This window comes from Arvicanthis niloticus, chromosome 20, assembly GCF_011762505.2.
Source record: "Arvicanthis niloticus isolate mArvNil1 chromosome 20, mArvNil1.pat.X, whole genome shotgun sequence".
Taxonomy (NCBI): Eukaryota; Metazoa; Chordata; class Mammalia; order Rodentia; family Muridae; genus Arvicanthis; species Arvicanthis niloticus.
The window spans coordinates 42,604,730-42,626,517 of record NC_047677.1 but is presented as its reverse complement, the minus strand read 5'-3'; the positions used below and the strand labels follow the sequence as shown (position 1 = coordinate 42,626,517).

The window sequence follows — 21,788 nt, the reverse complement described above, 5'->3', positions numbered from 1 at the left end:
CCTAGAAGGAACGCTAACAGGCTTACTCCAGGCTGGCCTGGTTTTCAGTCCTCCAGCCTTTGCCGCCCCAGTGATGGGCTCACAGGCATATACCACTAATACTTGTGCAGTATTTTAAGGCAAGCCAAGAGCCAGGAGACTAGCTGGAGGATAGTGTTGGCTTTGCCCTTGTCGGCATCTGTTCCCAGCAAGCGGGATGTGAGAACCAGTAGAAATGTATTCCTGCAGACTTGGGGCTCTGAAGTTTCCAAGTATGTAGCTGGATACTTACTTCTGGCAGGGCAGCTTGGCTTTCACACTGGTGACATAATGCCTTTCATCCCAGCACCCAGGAGGCAGAGGCAGGCAGAGCTCTCTGAGTTTGAGGTCAGCCTGGTCTACAGAGCGAGTTCTGGGATAGCCAAGGCTGTCACACAAAGAAATCCTGTTTTGAGGGGGTGGAGGGAGTCCTAGCTTTTGGGAGACCTTGCCACCTATCTCATCAAGGGTGGTCATGGGCTCATGCTTGCTGCTTCTGCTATCCTATCAGGCCAACATGGCGAGTAGACCCTATCCTAAGCAGGATTCCCATGTCGTGCACACAATGCCACACAACATGTAGAGATCAGGAGTGGATCCTAAGACTCAATACCTCTCATACTTCAGGGTTCAACCTTAGCCCAGGTTCCTTTCACAGAGCCCAGAGCCAACATGATCCCAGTGGGTCCCAAGCCCCAGTAGTGGTACCCAGGCAGTTTGAATCTCTCTCTCTCTCTCTCTCTCTCAACTTATTTATTACATATACAGCATTCTGTCTGCATGTACAATGGCAGGCCAGAAGAGGGCACCAGAGCTCATTACAGATGGTTATGAGCCAGGAATTGAACTCAGGACCTTTGGAAGAACAGTCAGTGCTCTTAACCTCTGAGCCAACTCTCCAGCCCTCTCTCTTTTTTTTTTAAGATTTATTTATTTGATGTATATGAGTACACTATTGCTGTCTTCAGACACACCAGAAGAGGGCATCAGATCCCATTACAGATGGTTGTGAGCCACCATGTGGTTGCTGGGAATTGAACTCAGGACCTCTGGAAGAGCAGCCAATGCTCTTAACCACTGAGCCATCTCTCCAGCCCAGTTTGAATCTCTTTAATGGCTGGAGTCTGGATCCAAGGTGTGTGTGTGTGTGTGTGTGTGTGTGTGTGTGTGTGTGTGTGTTGGCTGGTGGGGAGGTTATGGTTAATCAGGATTCACTATGTATACTTCAAAGCTGAACAGTCCACACTTCCCAATGGATTTAGCTTCATTGGAACACCAACTGCCAAAGGCTCTTGGGAACCCACTTCTACAAGCTACCATTGTGTTAGGACAACCCAGCAGGCATATGGTCTGCTCCCTAGGTTTGGCAATGGTTTGGGGTGTATTGTGTAGCGAGAGGGAGTGGTTTCAAATCATCAAAGCAAATAAATATCACGTAGCAAAGGCTATATGGCCCATGGCAGGACAGTAGGCATTCAGTGTGTGTGGAAATGTCACCACTTATGACATACAGAAGAAAGGCGTCAGTCTTACACACCACACCAGACACTACCAGTAACAATCCTATGATATATTTGAAAAACATAACAACGGGTACACACAGTTTTGGAGAAGCATGACAGGTTATCCCCTCAGGATCTTGTCCAGAGCCTCCCACCCCCACAGTGAGCTGCACGGGAGGCGTCTGCATCTTGGGAATCAAACAGGAGAGAAACCCAAAGACCAGCAAGCAAACGGAAGAAAACTCTGCAGAAGGAAAAGACCATAGGAAGAAACCCGCCACGGTTCTAGGAAAGACTTTCATTGTACGATGATTCATTTCTAAAGAGGAAGTGAGTTCTGAGAAAAACACTTGAAGTACTCTCTCAGGGGGAGAAGGCAGATCTTCACCAGGGGGTTGTCTTTCTGGGCGGCCAGCTTGCTTCTGGTTCTGACTTGGGCTTGCAGAGACTGTTCTTCCTTTGGTGTGAGGACTGCGTGCTTGCTATCAAGGAAAGAGTCACCTGTTAGAAATGCAGCACTGGGCCGGGCGGTGGTGGCACACGCCTTTAATCCCAGCACTTGGGAGGCAGAGGCAGGCGGATTTCTGAGTTCGAGGCCAGCCTGGTCTACAGAGTGAGTTCCAGGACAGCCAGGGCTGCACAGAGAAACCCTGTTTAAAAAAACCAGAGAGAGAGAGAGACAGAGATAGAGATAGAGATAGAGATAGAGATAGAGATAGAGAGAGAGAGAGAGAGAGAGAGAGAGAGAGAGAGTTGGATGGGGTGCTTGGGGAAACCTCTAATACTGTTCTCCACCATCCCCTATCTCTCTCTCAAGACACTATATCACTGTGTAGCTCTGGACGGCCTACAACCACTGAGATCCACCTGCTCCTGCTGGGATTAAAAGCAAACCCATGTGTGCCACCACATCCCAGTTGAGACATGTGATCTTTGATCCAGCCTGGCATGTACCCTTTTTTGGTGTGAAGAAGCGAGAGCCTAGAAGCTGCCAGGAAGGGATGGCAGTGACCCACACAGAGTTAAGGGTAAAGATCAGTGAGCTAGCCAGGCAGGACTACCAATAGAAGGAGGGGGGCATCAGTCCACCCACAAAACCTTCAACCCAAAATTTGTCCTGCTTATAAGATGGATGCACAGGGATAAAGACTGAGCGGAGACTGAGGGAATGGCCAACCAATGACTGCTACAACTTGAGACCAGTGCCACGGGAGAGAGCCAACTCCTGACACTATTAATGGTGCTCTGCTATGCTTGCAGACTGGAAGCTAGCATTGTCTCCCAAGAGACTTCATCCAGCAGTGGATGGAAACAGATGCAGAGACCCACAGGCCAAACATAAGGCAGAGCTGAGAGAGTCTCCTGGAAAAGAAGGGTGGAATTGAGCCAGCTGGAGGGGTCAAAGACACCACAAGAAGACCTACAGAGTCAACTAACCTGGACCCATGGGTCCTCACAGAGACTGAAACAGCAACCAAAGAGCATCCAGGGGCTGGACCTTACCCCTCCCCTTTGTAGCAGATGTGCAGCTTGGTCTTTATATAGATCCCCTAACAATTGGAGCAGGGGCTGTCTCTGACTCTGTTGCCTGCCATTGGATCTCCTTCCCCTACCTGGACTGCCTGGTTAGGCCTCAGTGGAAGAGGATATACCCTGTTGGAACTAGATGTTCTAAGGTGGGGTGATAGCAAAGCGGGGCTTGCCCCTTCTCTCAGAGAAGGGAAGGGGTTAATGGGGGGGAGGAACTTGCCAGGGGGTGCAGAGGGCTTTGATTGGAATGTAATGTGAATTTTAAAAAATGATGGAAAAACAAATCAGTGAGACCCTGCAAGTTTGAGTACTGTTCCCAGGAGGCCTGACACAATAAAGCCAGCTTACACTAAGTGGTCCAGCTGTTGGAATTTGTAAGCTTCATCCTGGAGTCCCCCAGCTTTGCAGATGTGATACCTAACATCCCCTTTCTATATGCCCAGCCCCTGGTGGAGTTAAGGACCATCTCTTTTGAGGCAGACTAAAAGGCATGTCAGAATACACTGTTGTCCAGTTTCCCTACACTCCACCCTGCCTTCATGTGCTCCCTCACCCCAGGGCAGTGGTTGTCTGAGACAGATATTGCATGAGTGTCCATGACCATGGCATGAAGATTCCCACTTCAGAGGGCAAGGGTCCTTCACCTTACTATGAAGTCACCCTGAAAATAAAGAGCCTTCAGTTTCCTTCAGGAGCCAAGTGACCAGGTGCAGGTGCACATGACCCTCAACTTCCTTTGGGGGAGGCAGGTAACGGGGCTGGAGAGATGGCTCAGCAGTTAAGAGCACTGACTGCTCTTCTAGAGGTCCTGAGTTCAATTCCCAGGACCCACATGGTGGCTCACAACCATCTGTAATGGGATCTGATGCCCTCTTCTGGTGTGTCTGAAGATAGCAACAGTGTACTCATATAAATATTTAAAAAAAAAAAAAAAAAAGCAGATATCTCAATCAGAAGATGGAGTGCTGGGGATGGGGGGGCGGGATGCATGGAGCAAGGGGTAATGATGCATACCTTTAATCCCAACACTTGAAAAGACAGAATCAAGCCAGGCAGTGCATGCCTATAATCCCAGCACTTGGGAGGTAGAGGCAGGTGGATTTCTCAGTTCGAGGCCAGCCTGGTCTACAGAGTGAGTTCCAGGATAGCCAGGGCTACACAGAGAAGCCCTGTCTCAAAAAAAAAGAAAAGAAAAGACAGAAGCAGGTGTATCTCTGAGTTTGACAGAACAAGTTCCAGGCCAGCCAGGGATACACAGAAAAACCCTGCTTTGGACAAAACAAAAACAAAAACAAAACCACAACAGCAACAAAAGAACGAACCAAAGAAAGAAAGAAGAAGCTGTCCCTACAAGCTCCAAACCTGGCAGGTCGCCATGGTGAGCAGCTCAGAAGAAGGGAACAGCCACATGTACGAGGATTGGCTGCACAGTGATGATTACTTCTAAAGCCTGTTTGTTATGGGTGCCCTGTGTGAGCCACGCCTGACAGGCCCACGGTTGGCAGGAGTGGAGGCTGGCTCCTTTTAGACGGCTGAGCTCACACACTGTCCCTTCTCCTGCTCTTCCCTATCCCCGAGTATCTATCGGGAGGGGCTGCAGACAGGAGCCAATACCTCAGGAGCTTCCAAAAGGAACGCTTGGGAAAGTCATAGCCCCCCCCCACACACACACACACAACCACCTCAGCCCAGGCAAATCCTGGAAGCATCGAGGTGAGGGAACCTGGTGGTACCTGACTGGCGAGAGTGGCTAGGAGCCAGGAGAATACTGAGATGGTAGAGGTGGGTGGGAAGTTTCCAGAAACTCAGTGTAGGGCAGGAAAGGACATGACTTAGCAGTTTCAGAGGATAGAATTCAAACTGGCTCAATCCAACCACCTGTGCATGTTGGTAAACAAGTGGGTGTCTGTGTGCGGGTGTGTGAATGTGTTAGGGAGTTGAGTCACCATATATGAATGGTTAGGAGTTTGAGTATGCATGGGGCGGGGGGGGGGGGGGGTAGCTGGCCTGCAACAGTTTGAGAAAGAGCCCTTAGGCCCATGGCTAGGAGCCTGGACTTTCTCCTGAGAACGAGGGAACTCTTAGTCAGTCCTGAGACGCGATCAAGAGGTAGTGGGTGATCATGATGAGTGTCCCTCAGTCCACAGGGACAACCTGAGCACTGCTGTGTCCAGGGTTGCAGTAGACAAGGGGTTTCTCAGACACAGTCAAGTGGAGCATGTGTCTGTGCACGCCTGGCTCTATCAGAAAGCAGTTTCCTCTTCCTCTGAATGTTCAATATCTCCCACCACCACCCACCGTACCCTGAGGAGATACCTCTTCAGCCCTGGAATGTTGCTCCATACCCTCACAGCATTCTGGAGGACTCTGCCACGGACATCCTGGAGGGTCACAGCCTCTGTCTGTGGGAGAAGAGGGGGCTGTGGGTCAGCATGACACAAAGGTAATCAATCTCCGCCCATGGGGCACACATACATCCTCAACAGGCCATCTAAGCTGCCATGCTTGCATGGTCTTCTTTTTTCCTTTAAATAACCACAAAGAAGTACAATCTGGAGATCACTTTGATCAACTCTATAAAATTACTTTTTTTTCCAACTTCATTGAAATGGGTTATGTTCTAGGATAATATAAACTTCCAAAACTCTGAAAAGTCAGAAAATCGCTGGCCCATGGTGGCACACGCCTTTAATCTGAGCACTGAGGAGGCAGAGGCAGGAGGATCTCTAAGTTTGAGGCCAGCCTGGTCTACAGAGTGAGTTCCAGGACAGCCAGGGCTACACAGAGAAACCTTTTCTTGAAAAAACAATAAGGGGCTGGAGAGATGGCTCAGAGGTTAAGAGCACTGACTGCTCTGTCAGAGGTCCTGAGTTCAATTCCCAGCAACCACATGGTGGCTCACAACTATCTGTAATGGGATCTGATGCCCTCTTCTGGTGTGTCTGAAGACAGCAACAGTGTACTCATATAAATAAAAAAAATAAATTAAAAAAAAGAAAAAAACCAATAAGAACAACAACAACAAAAAGACAAAATCTCCACAGGCTTCAAATTTCTTTTTCTTTCTTTTCTTTTTTTGAGACAGTGCTTCACCATGTAGCCCTGGCTGGCCTGGCACTTACTACACAGACCACATTGGCCTTATAGTCACAAAGATCCACCAGCTTCTGCTTGGATTAAAAGCAAAAGCTGGGCGTGGTGGTGCACGCCTTTAATCCCAGCACTTGGGAGGCAGAGGCAGGCAGATTTCTGAATTCAAGGCCAGCCTGGTCTACAGGGTGAGTTCCAGGACAGCCAGGGCTACACAGAGAAACCCTGTCTCAAAAAACCAAAAAACCAAAAAACCAAAAAACCAAAAAAAAAAAAAAAAAAAAAAAAAAAAAAAAAGCAAAAGCATATGCCACTAAGCCCAGTTCACAGATCTTTTTCTTAAAGCTGCACCAAGCAATACAATTTCGCAGAATTCTCTCACCCTGTAAAATATTTTCATGAACCAGATTCAACAGAGAAAAAAAAAAGTGCCAAAGATCCTGCAAAAAAAAAAAAAAAAAAAAAAAAAAAAAAAAAAAAAAAAAAGAGAGAAAAACCACAGACCAACCTCCTTTTACACTTGTCAATTCAAACAGTCCTAGCTTGAAAAGTATTAAAAGAATAGCACACTGGGGGAACTGGAGAGATGGCTCAGTGGTCTGCTCTTCCTAAAGGACCTGGGTTCAATTCCCAGCACCCACCTAGCAGCTTACAACTGTCTGTAACTCCAGTTCCAAGGGATCTGACATCCTCACACCAATGCGCATGTAAAATAAAATTTAAAAAAAAAATAGCACACTATGGCCAAGTGGGTTTTCCTGGGGATGCAAGGATAGTTTATTCCCAGGAGTTTTAACCAAATACTATATAGCCCTTTAATGGAACTAGATAGAGGGAAAGGTGACCTGCCATCTCACAAATATGGACAGAACCCAAGATGCTGGACATGGCAGTGCCCTGGCTCTCCTGGAACTCACACTGTAGACCATGCTGGCCTCGAACTCAGAAATCCGCCTGCCTCTGCCTCCCAAGTGCTGGGATTAAAGGCAAGGCTTGCGCCACCACTGCCCGGCACGGCACGGCAGTGCACACTTTTAATCACAGCAGCTGACAGGCAGAGGCTTTTTGCATTCCTGATTGACTTTTTTTCCTGTGATGTACCCAGGGAAATTCTCGGGGGGGGGGGGGAATGGGTCCCCACTTTCTCTACAACCACAGGAGATCAAACTCCCCAACCTTGGTTCTCAGAGCTGAGGGCATGACAGATTTCCTCCAGAGCCTTGCTATCGCTCACCTCCTACATCCAAGAAGATGGTCATACCTCACCCTCTGAAGCTAGCCCTGACATGGGGCTAAGTCATCAATGGTAGGAATGACCCCAGGTGGCAGCACTGGGTCATTGTTCAAGTGCAGACTGTTCAGTGTGAGTGCTCAAGCACATGTGAGCGCATGGAGTGCGCATGCGTGTTGTGTGGAACGTGTTGTGTGGAACGTGTTGTGTGGAACGTGTTGTGTGGAACGTGCTCATGTGGGTAGGCTGAGAGGTGGAGAGGAGGGGACATCAATCTGGGTGGTTGTGACTTGTACACTGTACATTGTACGCTGAGTGGTGTCTGAGAGGGAGGTTGTCCTACAAAGCTGTGTGTCCCTGCAGGGACCAGTGTCTTTCCTGAAACTCTGCAATCTGTATTTCAGGTGCCCAATGTCCTTGTAGCCCTGCACACATCAGGGCAGCAGAAGCCCCGGGAGTGAGAGTCCCCAGACCCAGATACAGGCTAAGCTCCTACCCCTGGTGCACCCTACCTGAAGGAAGCGGACAGTTGTCACTTGGTCATCCTCAGTCAGCAGCAGATTGTCCATAAATATCCAGAAGAAGGGCTTCTGACTCTCTTGGCGAGGCCGCGCATACTGCAGGATCCGGTGGAACTGGAACATGTACCAGCCTGCCAATGAACCAGGGGGGAGACTGGTTCAGATGGGGAGGGCCAGGACAACCTCTGTGAATGCTGGGTACCTCTGCTCTCCCTTTATGGAGATGGAAAAGCCAATATCCACCTTAGTCTAGAACTCATCCAACAGCACACTGAGCATGTTCGAGTTCATCTGGCAGTTAAGAGCCCAGGGAAGGGGCTGGAGAGATGGCTCAGTGGTTAAGAGCACTGACTGCTCTTCCAGAGTTCAATTCCCAGCAACTACATGGTGGCTCACAACTATCTGGAATGGGATTTGATGCCCTCTTCTGGTGTGTCTGAAGACAGCCACAGTGTATTCATATAAATAAAATAAATAAACCTTTATGAAGGAAGGAAGGAAGGAAGGAAGGAAGGAAGGAAGGAAGGAAGGCGAGCCCAGGGAAGCTGGTATTTAAAATACAGAGTGTGTGATTTCTGCCCTGTCTGAATGCTGAGGATGGCATGAGGGGATGGTGAGGCAGGAGAAAAGTCAGAATAGAGGTGACAGAGTTGAAGACAAGATTCTCAAGTGACCAGAGATGAAAAAAAAAAAAAAAAAAAAAAGTCCCATTTCTTGAAACTTACCAGGACAGCGGTCACAAGAGTAGCCTAGGGGATTTGTCGAGCCATACACCAGGTCAAAGGGGCCCCATTTCTCCACCTAGGGAACACACAGTTAGCTGAAAGCCAAGTGTTCCCCAACTGGTGACCAGCATCAAGGCCTCTATACCCAATCATCCCCCCAGTGACGTACCTTGTGGATGACCCGGACAGACCTCCTAGTTGAGCCCTGGGGCCCACATAGGCAGTGACACCTACACAGCACTGACTCTCAGGACAAGGCCATATAGAGGTAGCCTGAGAGCATTCCATATCTGAGATTCTTTCTCAGATAACTGTTGCTTATTTATTTATTTATTTATTTATTTATTTATTTTGGTTTTTCGAGACAGGGTTTCTCTGTGTAGTTCTGGCTGTCCTGGAACTCACTCTGTAGACCAGGCTGGCCTCGAACTCAGACTGTTGCTCTTTTTAAAAGGGCCAGTCTTGGATGGAGCACATAAACTCAATTTAGCCTAAAGGATCCCCATATCCTTCTGGGAAATCACTGGCTATGCTGAGATCCCAGCAGCTGGGAGCAGACAGCAGAGTGAACACTGTGTGGTGGCCATAAACAATCCCCACTTAGTTATCAGACGGGGTCACTTCCTGGTCAAGTAAGAGGATGAAAGAACTAGCCTCAAGGGTAGACAAGCAAGGAGCCGTCTGTTTGTACAAGCAGTCCAAGGTCCAGAGCCCAGAGATTCCCTGTTTCAATAATGGCTCCTCTAATCCTGGACCTTCCTTCTCCCTCTATCCCTCTCCCTCTAGGTTCAAGACAGGGTCTTTCTGTGTAGCCCTGGTTCTCTCTGCAGATCAGGCTGGCCTAGAACTCACAGATCCACCTGCTTCTGCCTTCTGAGTGCTGGGATGGATCAAAGATGTGCACCACCACTGCCTGGCTAGCCCTAGACATTCTCTAAGAAAAAGTTTCTGAAACGTCCACAAGTGAATTCCCTAATCCAGACTAGGCTCACACTTTCTGGGACCCTCCTATTTCTCTCAGAGTAATGGGCTGCCACCCAGATGGCTCTTGTGTTCTTTCTCTGGGCCCCAACTTCTTTACCTGATATCTGATGTACACCTAGGATCCTACAGGGCAATAACTGCCTGGGGTCTAGCCAGAAGAAGTGGGCAGGATTCTGGGTTAAAGACCCACACCCCAGTTGTCTGTATAACTAGACCCTAATGCACTGGTACCCTGTCTGCAAGCCCACAGGGGAGGAGAGGAAGTCCCACCACAGGGTCAAGATAGCACCAGATTGGTATTTAGAAGATGTTTCCAGACAACTGCCTGCCACTCAGCTCAAGACTTGCAACTATGAGTGGGTAGGGTGGGGTTGAGCCTCCTCTGCCCAGTCACATCCCTAACATAGGCATCAGAAAACAGCCATGTGGATTTCAAGATGTTTGGCTGCTTGCCCTGATCAGGGCTGAGGGCTATGCAAAGGCCATAAAAACATTCTGTTCCCCCCTCCCACTGTGAGGCATTGGGGGGAAGTAGTGAGGGAGGGGTAGGGAGTGGGGTAGGGGTGTGTGATTGTACCCGGGCTGGCCCGAGCCAGGACCCCATGCTGGTCTGGAGACCTCCAGCAATATATGCTGCACCCTGCATACTCTACCGTACCCCTCCAAGGCTTTTTGCCCCTTCTGCTAGGCTAGCTATTAGAGGGCCCAGTAGCACACCCACCCCTCCTTGGCAGCCCACCCCCCCAACCCCGCCTCAACTCACATCTCTCCTCACGACATTCGTGACATCTTCCACGTACTTCAGTGTTCCTCCCTCAGAATCAGAACCGATTTCCAAAAAGCCCAAACTCTTTAGTTCTGGGGGGGGGGGGGGGGGAATGGGAGGGAGAAGAGACAAGATGGATACAGATGTGGGCTCTGTCCCCAGAGTGGGGATCTATGACAGTGCAATTTCCCAGCCCCGGACTAACAGCTTGATTGTGTCAGCAGCAAAGACCAAGGGCAAACTTCCTGAGCGTTACTTGATGAAAGTGAAGTAATTTGGTGCAAAACTCCAGCACTTAGGAGCCATGCTCTCGCTGGCTTGCTTAGACAATCAGCCAGGCTCGGGACCCCAGAGCACATGGGTTACCCTCAGACTCCCGAGAATGAGAACATGATCAAGTCAAGCCCTAGCTAGGCGTCCTTAAAGCATAGTGATACAATTCTAGCTATTACATAGGGCACTTGTAACATATTGTCGGGTTGTCATTGAATGCTCTGATACTATCCTAAGTGCAATATGATTTAGCCAGAGACCAAAGCACCTTCGGCGTCTCTGTGCTTGCTGGGCACAGGGGGGATCAGAACAGTCTGAGGGACAGGATCCCAGGAGAAGTGGCCGGGTTGGGAGGTTCAGGAAGGTGGGGGGCTGGGGCAACGTGAGTATGAGGGAGACGGCTACTTTCTCACCAGTAGCCATTCCCATCGACACTTGCAGGCTTGATCTTCCCTATTCCTGCCTCCTCCTCTTGGGGAGCCAGGACCCTATCTGGGTCCAGGTTTCAACCTTTCAACCTTTCCTCTTGCTTGGGCACACAGTTCGGAGATTTTTTTTTTTTTTTTTTTTTTTTTCTGGCAGTCACATGCTTTCTTTCCTGGGATACTGGGTTCTCTCAGCTCAAGGAGTCTGAGGAAGAGGTTTTCTATCATTAATCTGTGCTTCACATCTCAGATGCCCAGCGATATCCTTACGTCCAGGCAGAGGACACCGGAACACTCTGGGGCCCTCCTATCCCCTCTTCTGGAGAGTCACTTTCTGATGTGACTCTACTCACCTTTCTCAATATTCCCAAAAAGGCTCAGCACCCTCACTGGCTGTCTCTTCCAAGCGGACACTGTCTTGTATATCTCCATAGGGCTTGCCTGGAAAGGCAGCAGAGGAGAAAGGAAAAGAGGATATGTGCTGGCTGCCCAGTGAGTGCTGTCAAGAGTTAAGCGACCCATGGATGCTCAGGACTCAACTGAGACCCATCTGGGACTCGCTTGCCAAGGCCTGGCTGGCCCTGTTGTGACCAGCACTGTCCATCTCTCCCTTGAAGCCAAGTCCACCCACTCCCTGAGTCTAGGTATCTTGCCTGGACCCCCACAGATCTATAAAGGGAGGCAGCGTTTATCTGAAGTTAGAAGATAAAGGATCCCCCTCAGAGGACAACTATGTAGGTCTCCTAGAACTCCAGAAGAGCAAAACCACACCCATAGCCCAGGAGTCTGGAATCCAGGTAACACCAAGGCTGATATGATAGCCTCTGAGACTTCAGGGAACCGTCCCAGGCTTCTCTCAGCAGCTGGGCTCAGCACACAGTGGCACCTACTGACATCATGGTACCAAAGCCTCTAAAACTACATGGTCTTTTCCTGTGCATCTCAACTTCCCACCCCCCAACTTCATCTCTTACAAGGGCACCCTCTGTTTCATACAGTAACTACGCCAATCCAAATGCTTTCTCTCATCTCAAACTCAGCTATGGTGACACCTCAGAGACTCCACTTCCAAATCAGGTTGCGTTTGTAAGTTCTTGGTTTATGACCTTGTCTGAAATCTAGGGAAGAAAATACTTCAGTTCTTCCCTCAGGAGGTTAAGTCTTCTGTACCTTTGAGTGGTTTGCCACCTCTGGGCTTCACCCAGGGGACTGCAGCCAAGGCTACACAAGGGAATGTTGTGTTGGCTAAAGTCACAAGTTCAAGTCAGTGTGATGAACTTAGGTGTCTGTGGAGAGAGGGAGGGCTCCTGTCCCACTTGTGACCAGTAACCATCCCTAGGCTTTATTTCTTTTTAAGATTTATTTCATATATGTGGTTATATTGTCACTGTCTTCAGACACAGTAGAAGGCAGCATCAGATGACCATTACAGATGGTTGTGAGCCACCATGTGGTTGCTGGGAATTGAACTCAGGACCTCTGGAAGAGCAGTCGGTGCTCTTAACCGCTGAGTGGTCTCTCCAGCTCATCCCTAGGCTTTTAACAAAGATTAATGACTAAGGATGTAACACAGTTGGTCAAGAGCTTGTGGAGCCAGGGTAGCGGTGGCACAGGCCTTTATTCCCAGCACCCATAAGGCAGAGGCAAGCAGATCTCTGTGAGTTCAAAGCCAACCTGATCTACAGAGCAAGTTCTGGGACAGCCAGGGCTATTAAAAAAAAAAAAAAAAAAAAAAAAAAAAAAAAACTTGAAAAACTAAAAAGAAAAAAAAGCTTGTGTGGAACCCATGACTTTGGGATCAGTCCTTATAAATATGGTGCCTGTAGTCTTAGCACTTGGTAGAAGTAGAGGATCAGGAGCTCAAGGCTATCCTTGGCTACATAGTGAGTTTGTGGCCAGCCTGGGCTACCTGAGATCCAATCACTAAAAATCAGTGACATCTGCTCTCCAATAGGAAAATACCAAGGGACATTAAGCCTCAGCCCCATCCAGTGATGTGCACACCTGTTAGCCTGCAGCTGGTGGCAGATCCAGCTCCTCCCCCACACAGGTTGTCCTTACCCCCTCTCGATCATGGAAGGCCTTCAGCTGGTGACGCCACTTCTTGCGCCTCTGCAGCAGTCCGCTCTGAGAGAAAGGCAGGCACAAGAAGCAAACCCAGCAGGCCATGGCATTGATGCGCTCTGAGGTCCCGGGGCCCACCAGGATGTCCACACACTCAAAACAGTAGCATCTAGAGTAGAAGGGGGCAGGGGGGAGAAACGTGACCCAAGTCATGCTGCCATCAGGGGACCACAAGCCAGGCCAGCACCTTGTTCTGTTTCTCTCTCTGGCTTTGCTCTTAGTGCAGGGTGGGTGGGGCTGGCTACAGGCTGGGAAAGAGACTCAGCAACAGAACTCGTGAGGTGGTTGTGCTAGCAATGGCGGACTTCAAAACCCTTTAGTCTTTCCACTACTTGGAAGCCTGTGCACACATTTTTAAGGGCTCTGAGAAAAAAAGAAGTACAGAAGTAGCTGGCCGGGAAGGAGTAGCTGGCCGGGAAGGAGTAGCTGTCTGGGAAGGGGAAACTTAGCAGTCAGGTAAGATGTCCAAAAGGATAGGGCAGGGGACCAGCATGGATGGAGCTCAGGATGGTGACTTAACAACCGAGGGTGAATGAGCTGCCTGTGCCCTGGACCCACCATATTGTGTAAGGACAGAGAGAATGGCTGTTATGTTTGTGAAGGGAGACATCCCAGATGTGCATCCTTCACCAACCGCCTCCCATGTTTGGGGGACTAGGAGCAATAGGAAGTTGGGCCCTGCCTCACCTGGTGCAGTCGGGGCTCTCACAGATGAACAGGGTACCCCCTGAGCAGCAGATGGTGCAGTAGCTCTGGTGCCCATCCTCGTCATACAGGAAGAGGCTCTCCAGGAACTTGTCCTGAACAGGGAGCAAGCAAAGGTTGTATGTGTGATCTCCCTCCACAGTTCCATGTGCAGACAGTCCCCCAACCTCCCTGCTTACCTTACATGAGACACATAGTCCCCCCTCAAACAAGGGGTGCTTAGTGTACACCTGGAGAGTCCCACAGCAGAGGCAAATGTCTAGAGAGAACAGAGTGGGGGGAAAAGCTGGGAGGAGGCTTAGCAAAAGCAACCGGAAAATCCTGAGGGAGATGTGGGAAGACCCAGTAAGGATGGGGTCAGGGTCATAGACCGGAAGACTTAACAGAAAGAAAGCAAGATGCCCCAAATGAAGTATGTACATCACCTCCAAATCTCAGATGGCTTTTTGCAGACTTGGCATGGTGAGGCTAAAATTCCCATGGAAACCCAAGGATGCCCAAATCGGCCAATCCAGAGAAATAGATCATGGCCGGGGAGCTTCGGAGTGCCCATTAAAATATGTATTGTCCTCTTTTCTCTTTCTGACAGAGTCGAGTGTATCTCAAGCTGACTTCAGCTTCACTCAGGATGGTCTGGTTCTTCCACCTCTACCTCCAGAATGTGGAGATTACAGAGTGTGTCACCACACCCAGTTTATAGGATACAGGGAACAGAACTCAGAGCTTCCGGCAAGATAAGTGAACACTTAAGCCTGGTCTCAAATTAGAAGGTATCATGGCTGATGTGAACACAATTTGGGGGATGTGGGGGGGGGGTTGGCGTTGGGTTAGAGACAGTTGTGTGTGTGTGTAGTCCTGGCTGTCCTGGAACTAGCTCTATAGAGCAGGCTGGCCTCAAACTCAGAGATCCTCCTGCCTCTGCCTCCTGAGTTCTAGGATTCATGTGTGAGCCATGATGTCTAGATATATATAAAAAAATTCAACTACACGCCTTAAGCAAGTCTGGTGCTGGGGTGGGGGGTGGGGTGGAGTGGGGTGAGGACATCGAATGGGTACTAGGATTGTTCCCCACTTTCTCAGATAGCTGAAGGAGGCTGAAGTAAGTCTGGCGGGGCCGACAACTGTTTTCCCGGGTCACAGGTAAGTGTGCAAACCCACCTTCGATGTTCCGTTGGTTCACGTTTACTTCGTACCTGATGACCTCTGCAAGAGAAAAATAAGTAAGTAACCCCTTCTTCTCTCTCTGGGTTCCTCATTGGAACAAGCATAGCAAACTTGTCTTCTGAGGTGACTGGGCCTCTTCCACTTGATGCACACTGAGTGCTTGCTCTTGTGGGGTGGGGGTGGGGTGCCATCATGAATGATGCAGGAACATTCCATGCATTCATTTCCTGAATCTAAGGGCCACATCTAAGAGATAAAATTCATTACTTGGGGTAGGGCCTTACCTCTGCCTGTCGGGCGTGAGGAGGGAGACAGAGGCTCCTTAGAGTCTTCCAGTACCACAATCACGCTGTCGTCGTCGTCCTCCTCCTCCCGGTCTGGGGCTGGAGATGGAGAGGCAGTTTACAGGGAGACCTCCAAGGGACACAAGATATATGCAAGAAAACAGCTACCTGTAGTCAATACAGGGGCGAAGGACCACTAGAACGGCTCAGCCAAGCCATGATGCTCTCCCCATCCACTGGAGACTAGGGGCTACAACATCAGCTTTGAGGTACCTGGTAGGAGAGGATGCCCTATGGGTACCCTTCATCTATTCCCTCCTTTCCTTCCTTTGCCCCTGGCTGATTGTCCAGGACCCATACTCCTGCCTTCTAGTGACAATCTAGAACCCCTAAGGACCCTGTGGAGTAAGGGGAGGCAAAGAAGGAGAGGGGAAGGAAGGAAAATGCCTGAGGCTCTCACGGGATTCCAGCCATTGCTCTTCCAGTGGACTCTCAGGGTCAGGGCTAGAGCTGTCCGAAGTCTCCAGGTTCAAGGTTTCCAGGACCTTAGAGCAAGAAGAAGGTGTCTCCCTGGAACCCATCGATGTAGTCTGCTAGAAGGGTCTCTGTGTCCAAGGGATGGCAGGTGTGTCAGCAGGGTCGTCAGAATCCTAAAATGCAACAAGAAAGTAAGGGGGGGGGGAGAGAGACAGAGAAACACACACATACACACACACACAGAGACAGAGAGAGAGAGAGAGGTTAAGAGAAGGGTGTGTCCATTCTCTTAGGACCTCTTGGGGAATTTGGGCAGGAAGAGCAAGGGCTGGTTAAAAGGGACCTTAAGGTAGGCAGGGATGAGGAGCAATGCTGGATGGAGCCTATGAGGGCCTGGGATGGTGGGGTAGAGGGTGTGGGGGCAGGCACTTAGGGGCGGGTCTTAAGGAGCCCAGCACGTGAGGAGAGGTGTGGGGGTGGGGTGAGTGGGGGTGGGGTGGATGGGGGCGGAGCTGAAGGGGCTTAGGAAGCCTTGTGAGTGGGAGGGGGGAAGGGTGGAGGAGGGAGAGAATTCAGAGCAGGGGTATGGAATTCTGTAGGGCTCAGGGCTTAAGTGGGGTAGGGGTGGGAGAAGAGAGGCTCTGGGACTCATGCTTTGAGGTTAGGGATCTGGGAGGTAGGGTTCTTGATTGTGTGGAGGGGGGGATGGGTAGGACAAGGGAGGATGGGGGAGGGTAGGAAGAGAGCCTTGGGTGGAGACAAAATGGAGATCAGAGTAAAATGTCTAGGACCACAAGGGTGACATTGTACCTGTGGGTAACTGGAAGGAAAACCTGCCAACCTCTCGGAAAGTGCTTAATCAATAATCCTTCCTACCTGGTCTAAAAAGCAAATTTATTCGTGGCCAATAATCCCTTCCAGGGTACCGCAATGGCTGGTCTAATCCACCAGTGGTTTTAATGGAGGGCCAAGATGTGGGGAGACCCGGGGACATAGCGCCTCTGATTCCAGGCTTCGATTGGCAGGGCTGCTGACTGACACAAGGGTCGGTATGGAAGTCACTGGACAGTAGAAACACCTGACTGCTCACCTCAGCCCAGTGTTCCCGGCCAGCGCAACGGCGGCCACGTCCCGTCCCGTAAGGTGAAAAAGAGACTGGGCAGATGCCGGAGAGCACCAGGTCCCTTGTTCGAATCTCAGTGTTAAAGGAATAAGGGGCCCTGAGACATGGCATTTACCCAACTTGCTAGAGGGCCCCTACATCTCACTGCACACCGATGACCACCGTGTATAAAACTGGAAAAACCATCCGTTTAGATATTTGGCACAAGCTACACCCATCCGCCATTTATACCTCTACCTGCAGCTGAGGGCTGTAACCAGATAAGTCTCCCTGCCCCAGTTCTTCCTGGTCTTCTACTTTTTCTCTCCTTAACTCTTTTTTTTTCCTTCCCCCTTTTGTTAAAGTTTCACTTATCCCAGGCTGATCTGGAATTCCCTAGGTAATCAAGACTGACTTTGAGTTTCCACCTAGATGGTGCTGAGATTCCAGGTTAGGAACCACAGGACCGAAGGGTGTGGCCCTGGGGACAGCAGGCTTCCAAAGAGTTCTGTTTATTGTTAACATTTGGGTTGCTTCCCCCCACCCCCACCCCTCACCTAATCCCCCACCCCAGAGACAAGGTTTCTTTGTGTAGCTAAGGAATTCATTATGTAGTCCAGACTGGCCCCTCAGAGATCAGTCTGCCTCTGCCTCCCTAGTGCTGGGATTAAGGGCGTGCACCACAACTTCCGGGATCATTTGAGTATTTTTTTAAAATGCCCCGCCTGCAAGAGGTTGGCAGCCCTCTTCATTGTCTTTTTCTTACTGATTTGAAGGTTCTTTTTGTTAAAGATACTATCATTCTCATGTAAATATTGGGAATATTTTAATGCTTTTTTTTTTTTTTTTTGAGACTCCTCTCATTGTATACAGCAGGCTGGGTGGTCTGGAATTCACAGAGATATAGCTGCCTTTGCTTCCCAAGGGCTGGAATTAAAGGTATGTGCTACCACACCCAGCCTTGGTTTTTTGGTTTTTTTTTTTTTTGTTTTGTTTTTTTTTTTTTTTTTTTTTTTTAAGATTGGGTCTTGCTCTGTAGCCCAGGCTGTCCTACATAGCCTAGGCTGACCTTAGACTCCTGGCAATCCTGCCTCTGCCTACTGGGCTGTGGGATTACTGGGAATATCACTAATGCCTTTTAATGGTGTTTTTGATATTTTATGTGGAAGCATTTTGTATTAAGACAGACCTGTTGGGTTTTTTAAATTATCATATTTATATGAGTATATATGTGTACTTGTGCACTTGCCAGGCATGGTGTATGTATTGGTCAAGTTTTGAAGAAGGAAAGCAACTGCCGGGCAGTGGTGGCACACACCTTTAATCCCAGCACTTGGGAGGCGAAGGCAGGAGGATTTCTGAGTTCGAGGCCAGCCTGGTCTACAGAGTGAGTTCCAGGACAGCCAGGACTACACAGCCTGTCTCAAAAAACAAAACAACAAAAAAAAAAAAAACAAAAAAAAACCAACAACAATCAAAAAGCCCAACAAGATGGCTTGGTGGGGAAAGGTGCTTGTCGCCCCTCCCCCAACCTCAGACAGGTAGTTACCTGTCTGAGTTCAGTCCATGGAGCCCACAGGGTGGAAGGAGAGAACCAACTCCTGCATGCTGTCCTCTGACTTCCAAACACACACACACACACACACACACACACACACACACACACACACCCCTCTTCTGTGTTGAGGCTGGAGAAATGGCTCAGCACCGAGGGCCAGCATTCAATGTTAGTTTAATTGTAACTCTTTTATAGTCTAGGTTAAGAAACAGCTGGGTCTTTAAGATGCTAAATCCAGGAGGCAGTGGCGTGCTCTTCCATTTCTTCTTCTGTGAAAATGTGAGTTCTGGCCAGACTCTGTGCTCCAGCTACTTAGGAAGCAGAAACAGGCCCATGGTTGGGGCACGGGAGTCGAGACCAGACTGGATTACACTGCGGGATTCCATTCAAAACAACAGGACTTTGGCTACAGCTCAGCTAGAGATGTCTGTCAGGCCTCCGACCCTGGGTTCAATCCCAGCACTGCATACACCAGGTATGCCTACTCTCCTATCAGTCTGGAAGTCAAGGCAGGAGGATCAGAAGTTTAAGGCCATCCTTGGCTACATAGTGATTTCCAGACCAGCCTGGGCTATATGAGACCCCCAACCTCCAATCCCCTCCACACAAAATCAATCAATCAATCAAATAACAGCAACAACAAAAAAAATGAACAAGGAACTTCCTGGTTGTGAGAATTGTCTGGCTGTTTGATGTTTTTGTTGGTATGGGGATATTTTTTTTTTTATTACGTTGCCAATTCTGACCTAAAGATAACACTCGGGCATTGTTGGCTTTCAAAGCACACACTTGGCATACAGATCTGCCAGGCTTGTGGCAGCCCCACAGCAGGTCTTTACCCTGAGACACATCACCAGCACCTGACTCCACTCCACCTTGGCTGAGGTGCTTTCCATTTTTCCCTGCCCAGAACTGTCAAAGCACCTTTCAAGCCCTAACCCAAGCTACCACATCCTTTGCTCTCTGTGCCTCTGTAAGGGTGGAGTAGCTGCCCTAGGCTAGCCCCCATGCTATGGCCAACCTCTTTGAGGGTAAGGACATTGAGGATCATGGACATAACCCACATACTGGGGCCTCTGAAAACCTGAGGCATAGCCCTACTCTGGGCTCCTGTGCGGGTGTGGGTCACCCAGGCTACCTCCTCTAAGTATAGCAGCTACAGACCACCTGCAGGTGTGGACTGTCACGGAAACCCCCACCATGTGGTGGAAAGTCCAAAATTCTACAGGAGTCTTTCTGTTGCTCTCCCGTCAGAGGCTGGGGGACGCCTGCTTGTAACAGTCGATGCTCGGCCCAACAGTGGGTACTCTGGGTCGGGTTCAGGCTTTTTTTTTTTTTTAAAAAGTGCGGACTTTGGTCTTACACTGCAGTTTTTAGTTCTTCTTTATCCATTGCCTTTGGCAGAGAAATCCCCATCAGAGGAGAAGCCCCCAGGTTAGGAGAATAGCAACCCTGCTAAGCAAAGGGCTGGCCAAACCAGTGCAGGATTAGCACTTGATTACCCAAAGGTACCTGAAGTGCCTCCAGCATCTTGGGTACCTATCCTGGGTACCTAATGTGTGTATTCTGGAGCTGGTGGACCCAGAGACTCCGTTAGTACCCTTTGCGTTCTCAAGACCTTGGCAAGGTGTAAGCAGGAACCAAGAGACTCGGGTCTGTGTCCACTCTGCCGTGTCAGTGAGGAATCTCAGTGCTCTGGACAGCAGGAGTCATGTTCATTAGGTGCTGGGTTTACAGGGGCCTGGGGTTGATGTTTCTATAGTAAACACATACCTGCCAGAGACAGCAGGAGAGGACAGGGAGCAGCAGCAGCCTCCTTTGAGGATGAGGAAGAAGTGTTGTCTCTTAGGAAGCACACACCCATTTTGGCATCACCCAACACTTCCTTCTCAGTATCTGTGGGAGAGAATGGTGCAGATGTCAGCAGGTCCCCGCCTCCCCCCCCCCCCCCCCAGCCACTTCCAAAGGCACCATGGTTATAACTTAGAGCCTGGTGACGGACAATGGGAGGACCCTGATCCCCATTCACAACCTTAGAACATTCTCCTCTGCCTATCTTGCTATACACAACACACACACACACACACACACACACACCCCGGGTCTGAAGTGACTGACCCTTCACAAGGAAGCTCTCCCTTCTTCCCCCAACACCTGGTCCTCATGCGGAACCCCCTCACCTACTTTTTTTGTTTTGTTTTGTTTTTTTTGTTTGTTTGTTTTTGGAGACAGGGTTTCTCTGTGTAGCCCTGGCTGTCCTGGAACTCACTCTGTAGACCAGGCTGGCCTCTAACTCAGAAATCCGCCTGCCTCTGCCTCCCAAGTGCTGGGATTAAAGGCGTGCACCACCACTGCCGGGCTCCCTCACCTACTTTTAATATTGATACCGCACGCCCTCTTTTCCCGCCTGATCCCCCCAACACATACCACTAAGTGGAGAACAATCTCAGCACATGGAGAACTCTCAGGGGGGACCCTGAGATAGGAGGTAGGAGAACCCAGCAGAGACCAAGGCCAGGACTGGCGACACACATGCGTGGTTTTCTGGCAGCCACCTCTGTGAGAACACTGAGCTATGCTGTTTACTGAATCAGCGGCCTGAGCACCCTGAGTTCTCCTCTCAGTATACCACATAGCCCAGTGCTACGCTAACTGGTCTTACCATCGGCTTCTATTCAACTGTTAACACTCATACTGGGGACCCCGGCACAGACCTGACCACACTTTGTTCTAAAAGCTTGTCACCTCCCAGGCCACTTGCAGCTATAAGTTCTCACCTTGCTGGGGCACAATTTCTACTCATGCCTACCTCTGCATCCTTTCCCATCTGCCTCCAGGACACCACCCTGATTTGCTTGGAGGCCCTATCTTTCAGGCTACACTACCCTCTGGTCTCTGGCATGAATCCTGAGACCGCTCCTTGGACTATGAGGGGAATAAGACAGGAACTTGCATGGTCCGGGGCCATCTGTCTAGGGCAGTGGTTCTCAACCTGTGGGGACCCCTTTGGGGGTTGAACAATCCTTTCACAGGGGTCACCTATCAGATAGCCTTCGTATCCAATGTTTATATTACAATTCATAACAGTAGCAAAATTACAGTTTTGAAGTAGCAGTGAAATAATTTTATGGTGGGAGAGGTCACCACAACATGAGGGTATTAAAGGGTCATAGCCCTGATCTCTCTGCCTTCTTGCCCCTTTCTGTTGTATGCTATCTGACACACCCTTAGTTCAGTGTGCTGGCCACCTCTGAGCCCAGAGGTAGGCTATGTGTCCCTTCTACCCACCAGCACACAGGATGGACCATC

At 49.7% G+C, this 21,788-nt stretch overlaps 1 protein-coding gene across 1 annotated transcript; it reads right to left on the bottom strand.

Moving 5' to 3' along the window:
• Positions 1–1,694: 1,694 nt before the first annotated feature.
• Positions 1,695–20,378, bottom strand: Dnmt3l (DNA methyltransferase 3 like). Its single transcript, XM_034524766.2, has 13 exons — positions 20,253–20,378; positions 15,803–15,992; positions 15,343–15,441; positions 15,053–15,097; positions 14,074–14,153; positions 13,877–13,989; positions 13,127–13,298; positions 11,419–11,506; positions 10,365–10,459; positions 8,618–8,693; positions 7,884–8,023; positions 5,367–5,452; positions 1,695–2,002 (listed from the first exon to the last, which is right to left on the bottom strand). Exons 2-13 carry the CDS (start codon positions 15,921–15,923, stop codon positions 1,840–1,842), a joined length of 1,278 nt encoding a protein of 425 aa, XP_034380657.1. The 5' UTR covers positions 15,924–15,992; positions 20,253–20,378; the 3' UTR covers positions 1,695–1,839.
• Positions 20,379–21,788: the final 1,410 nt, after the last annotated feature.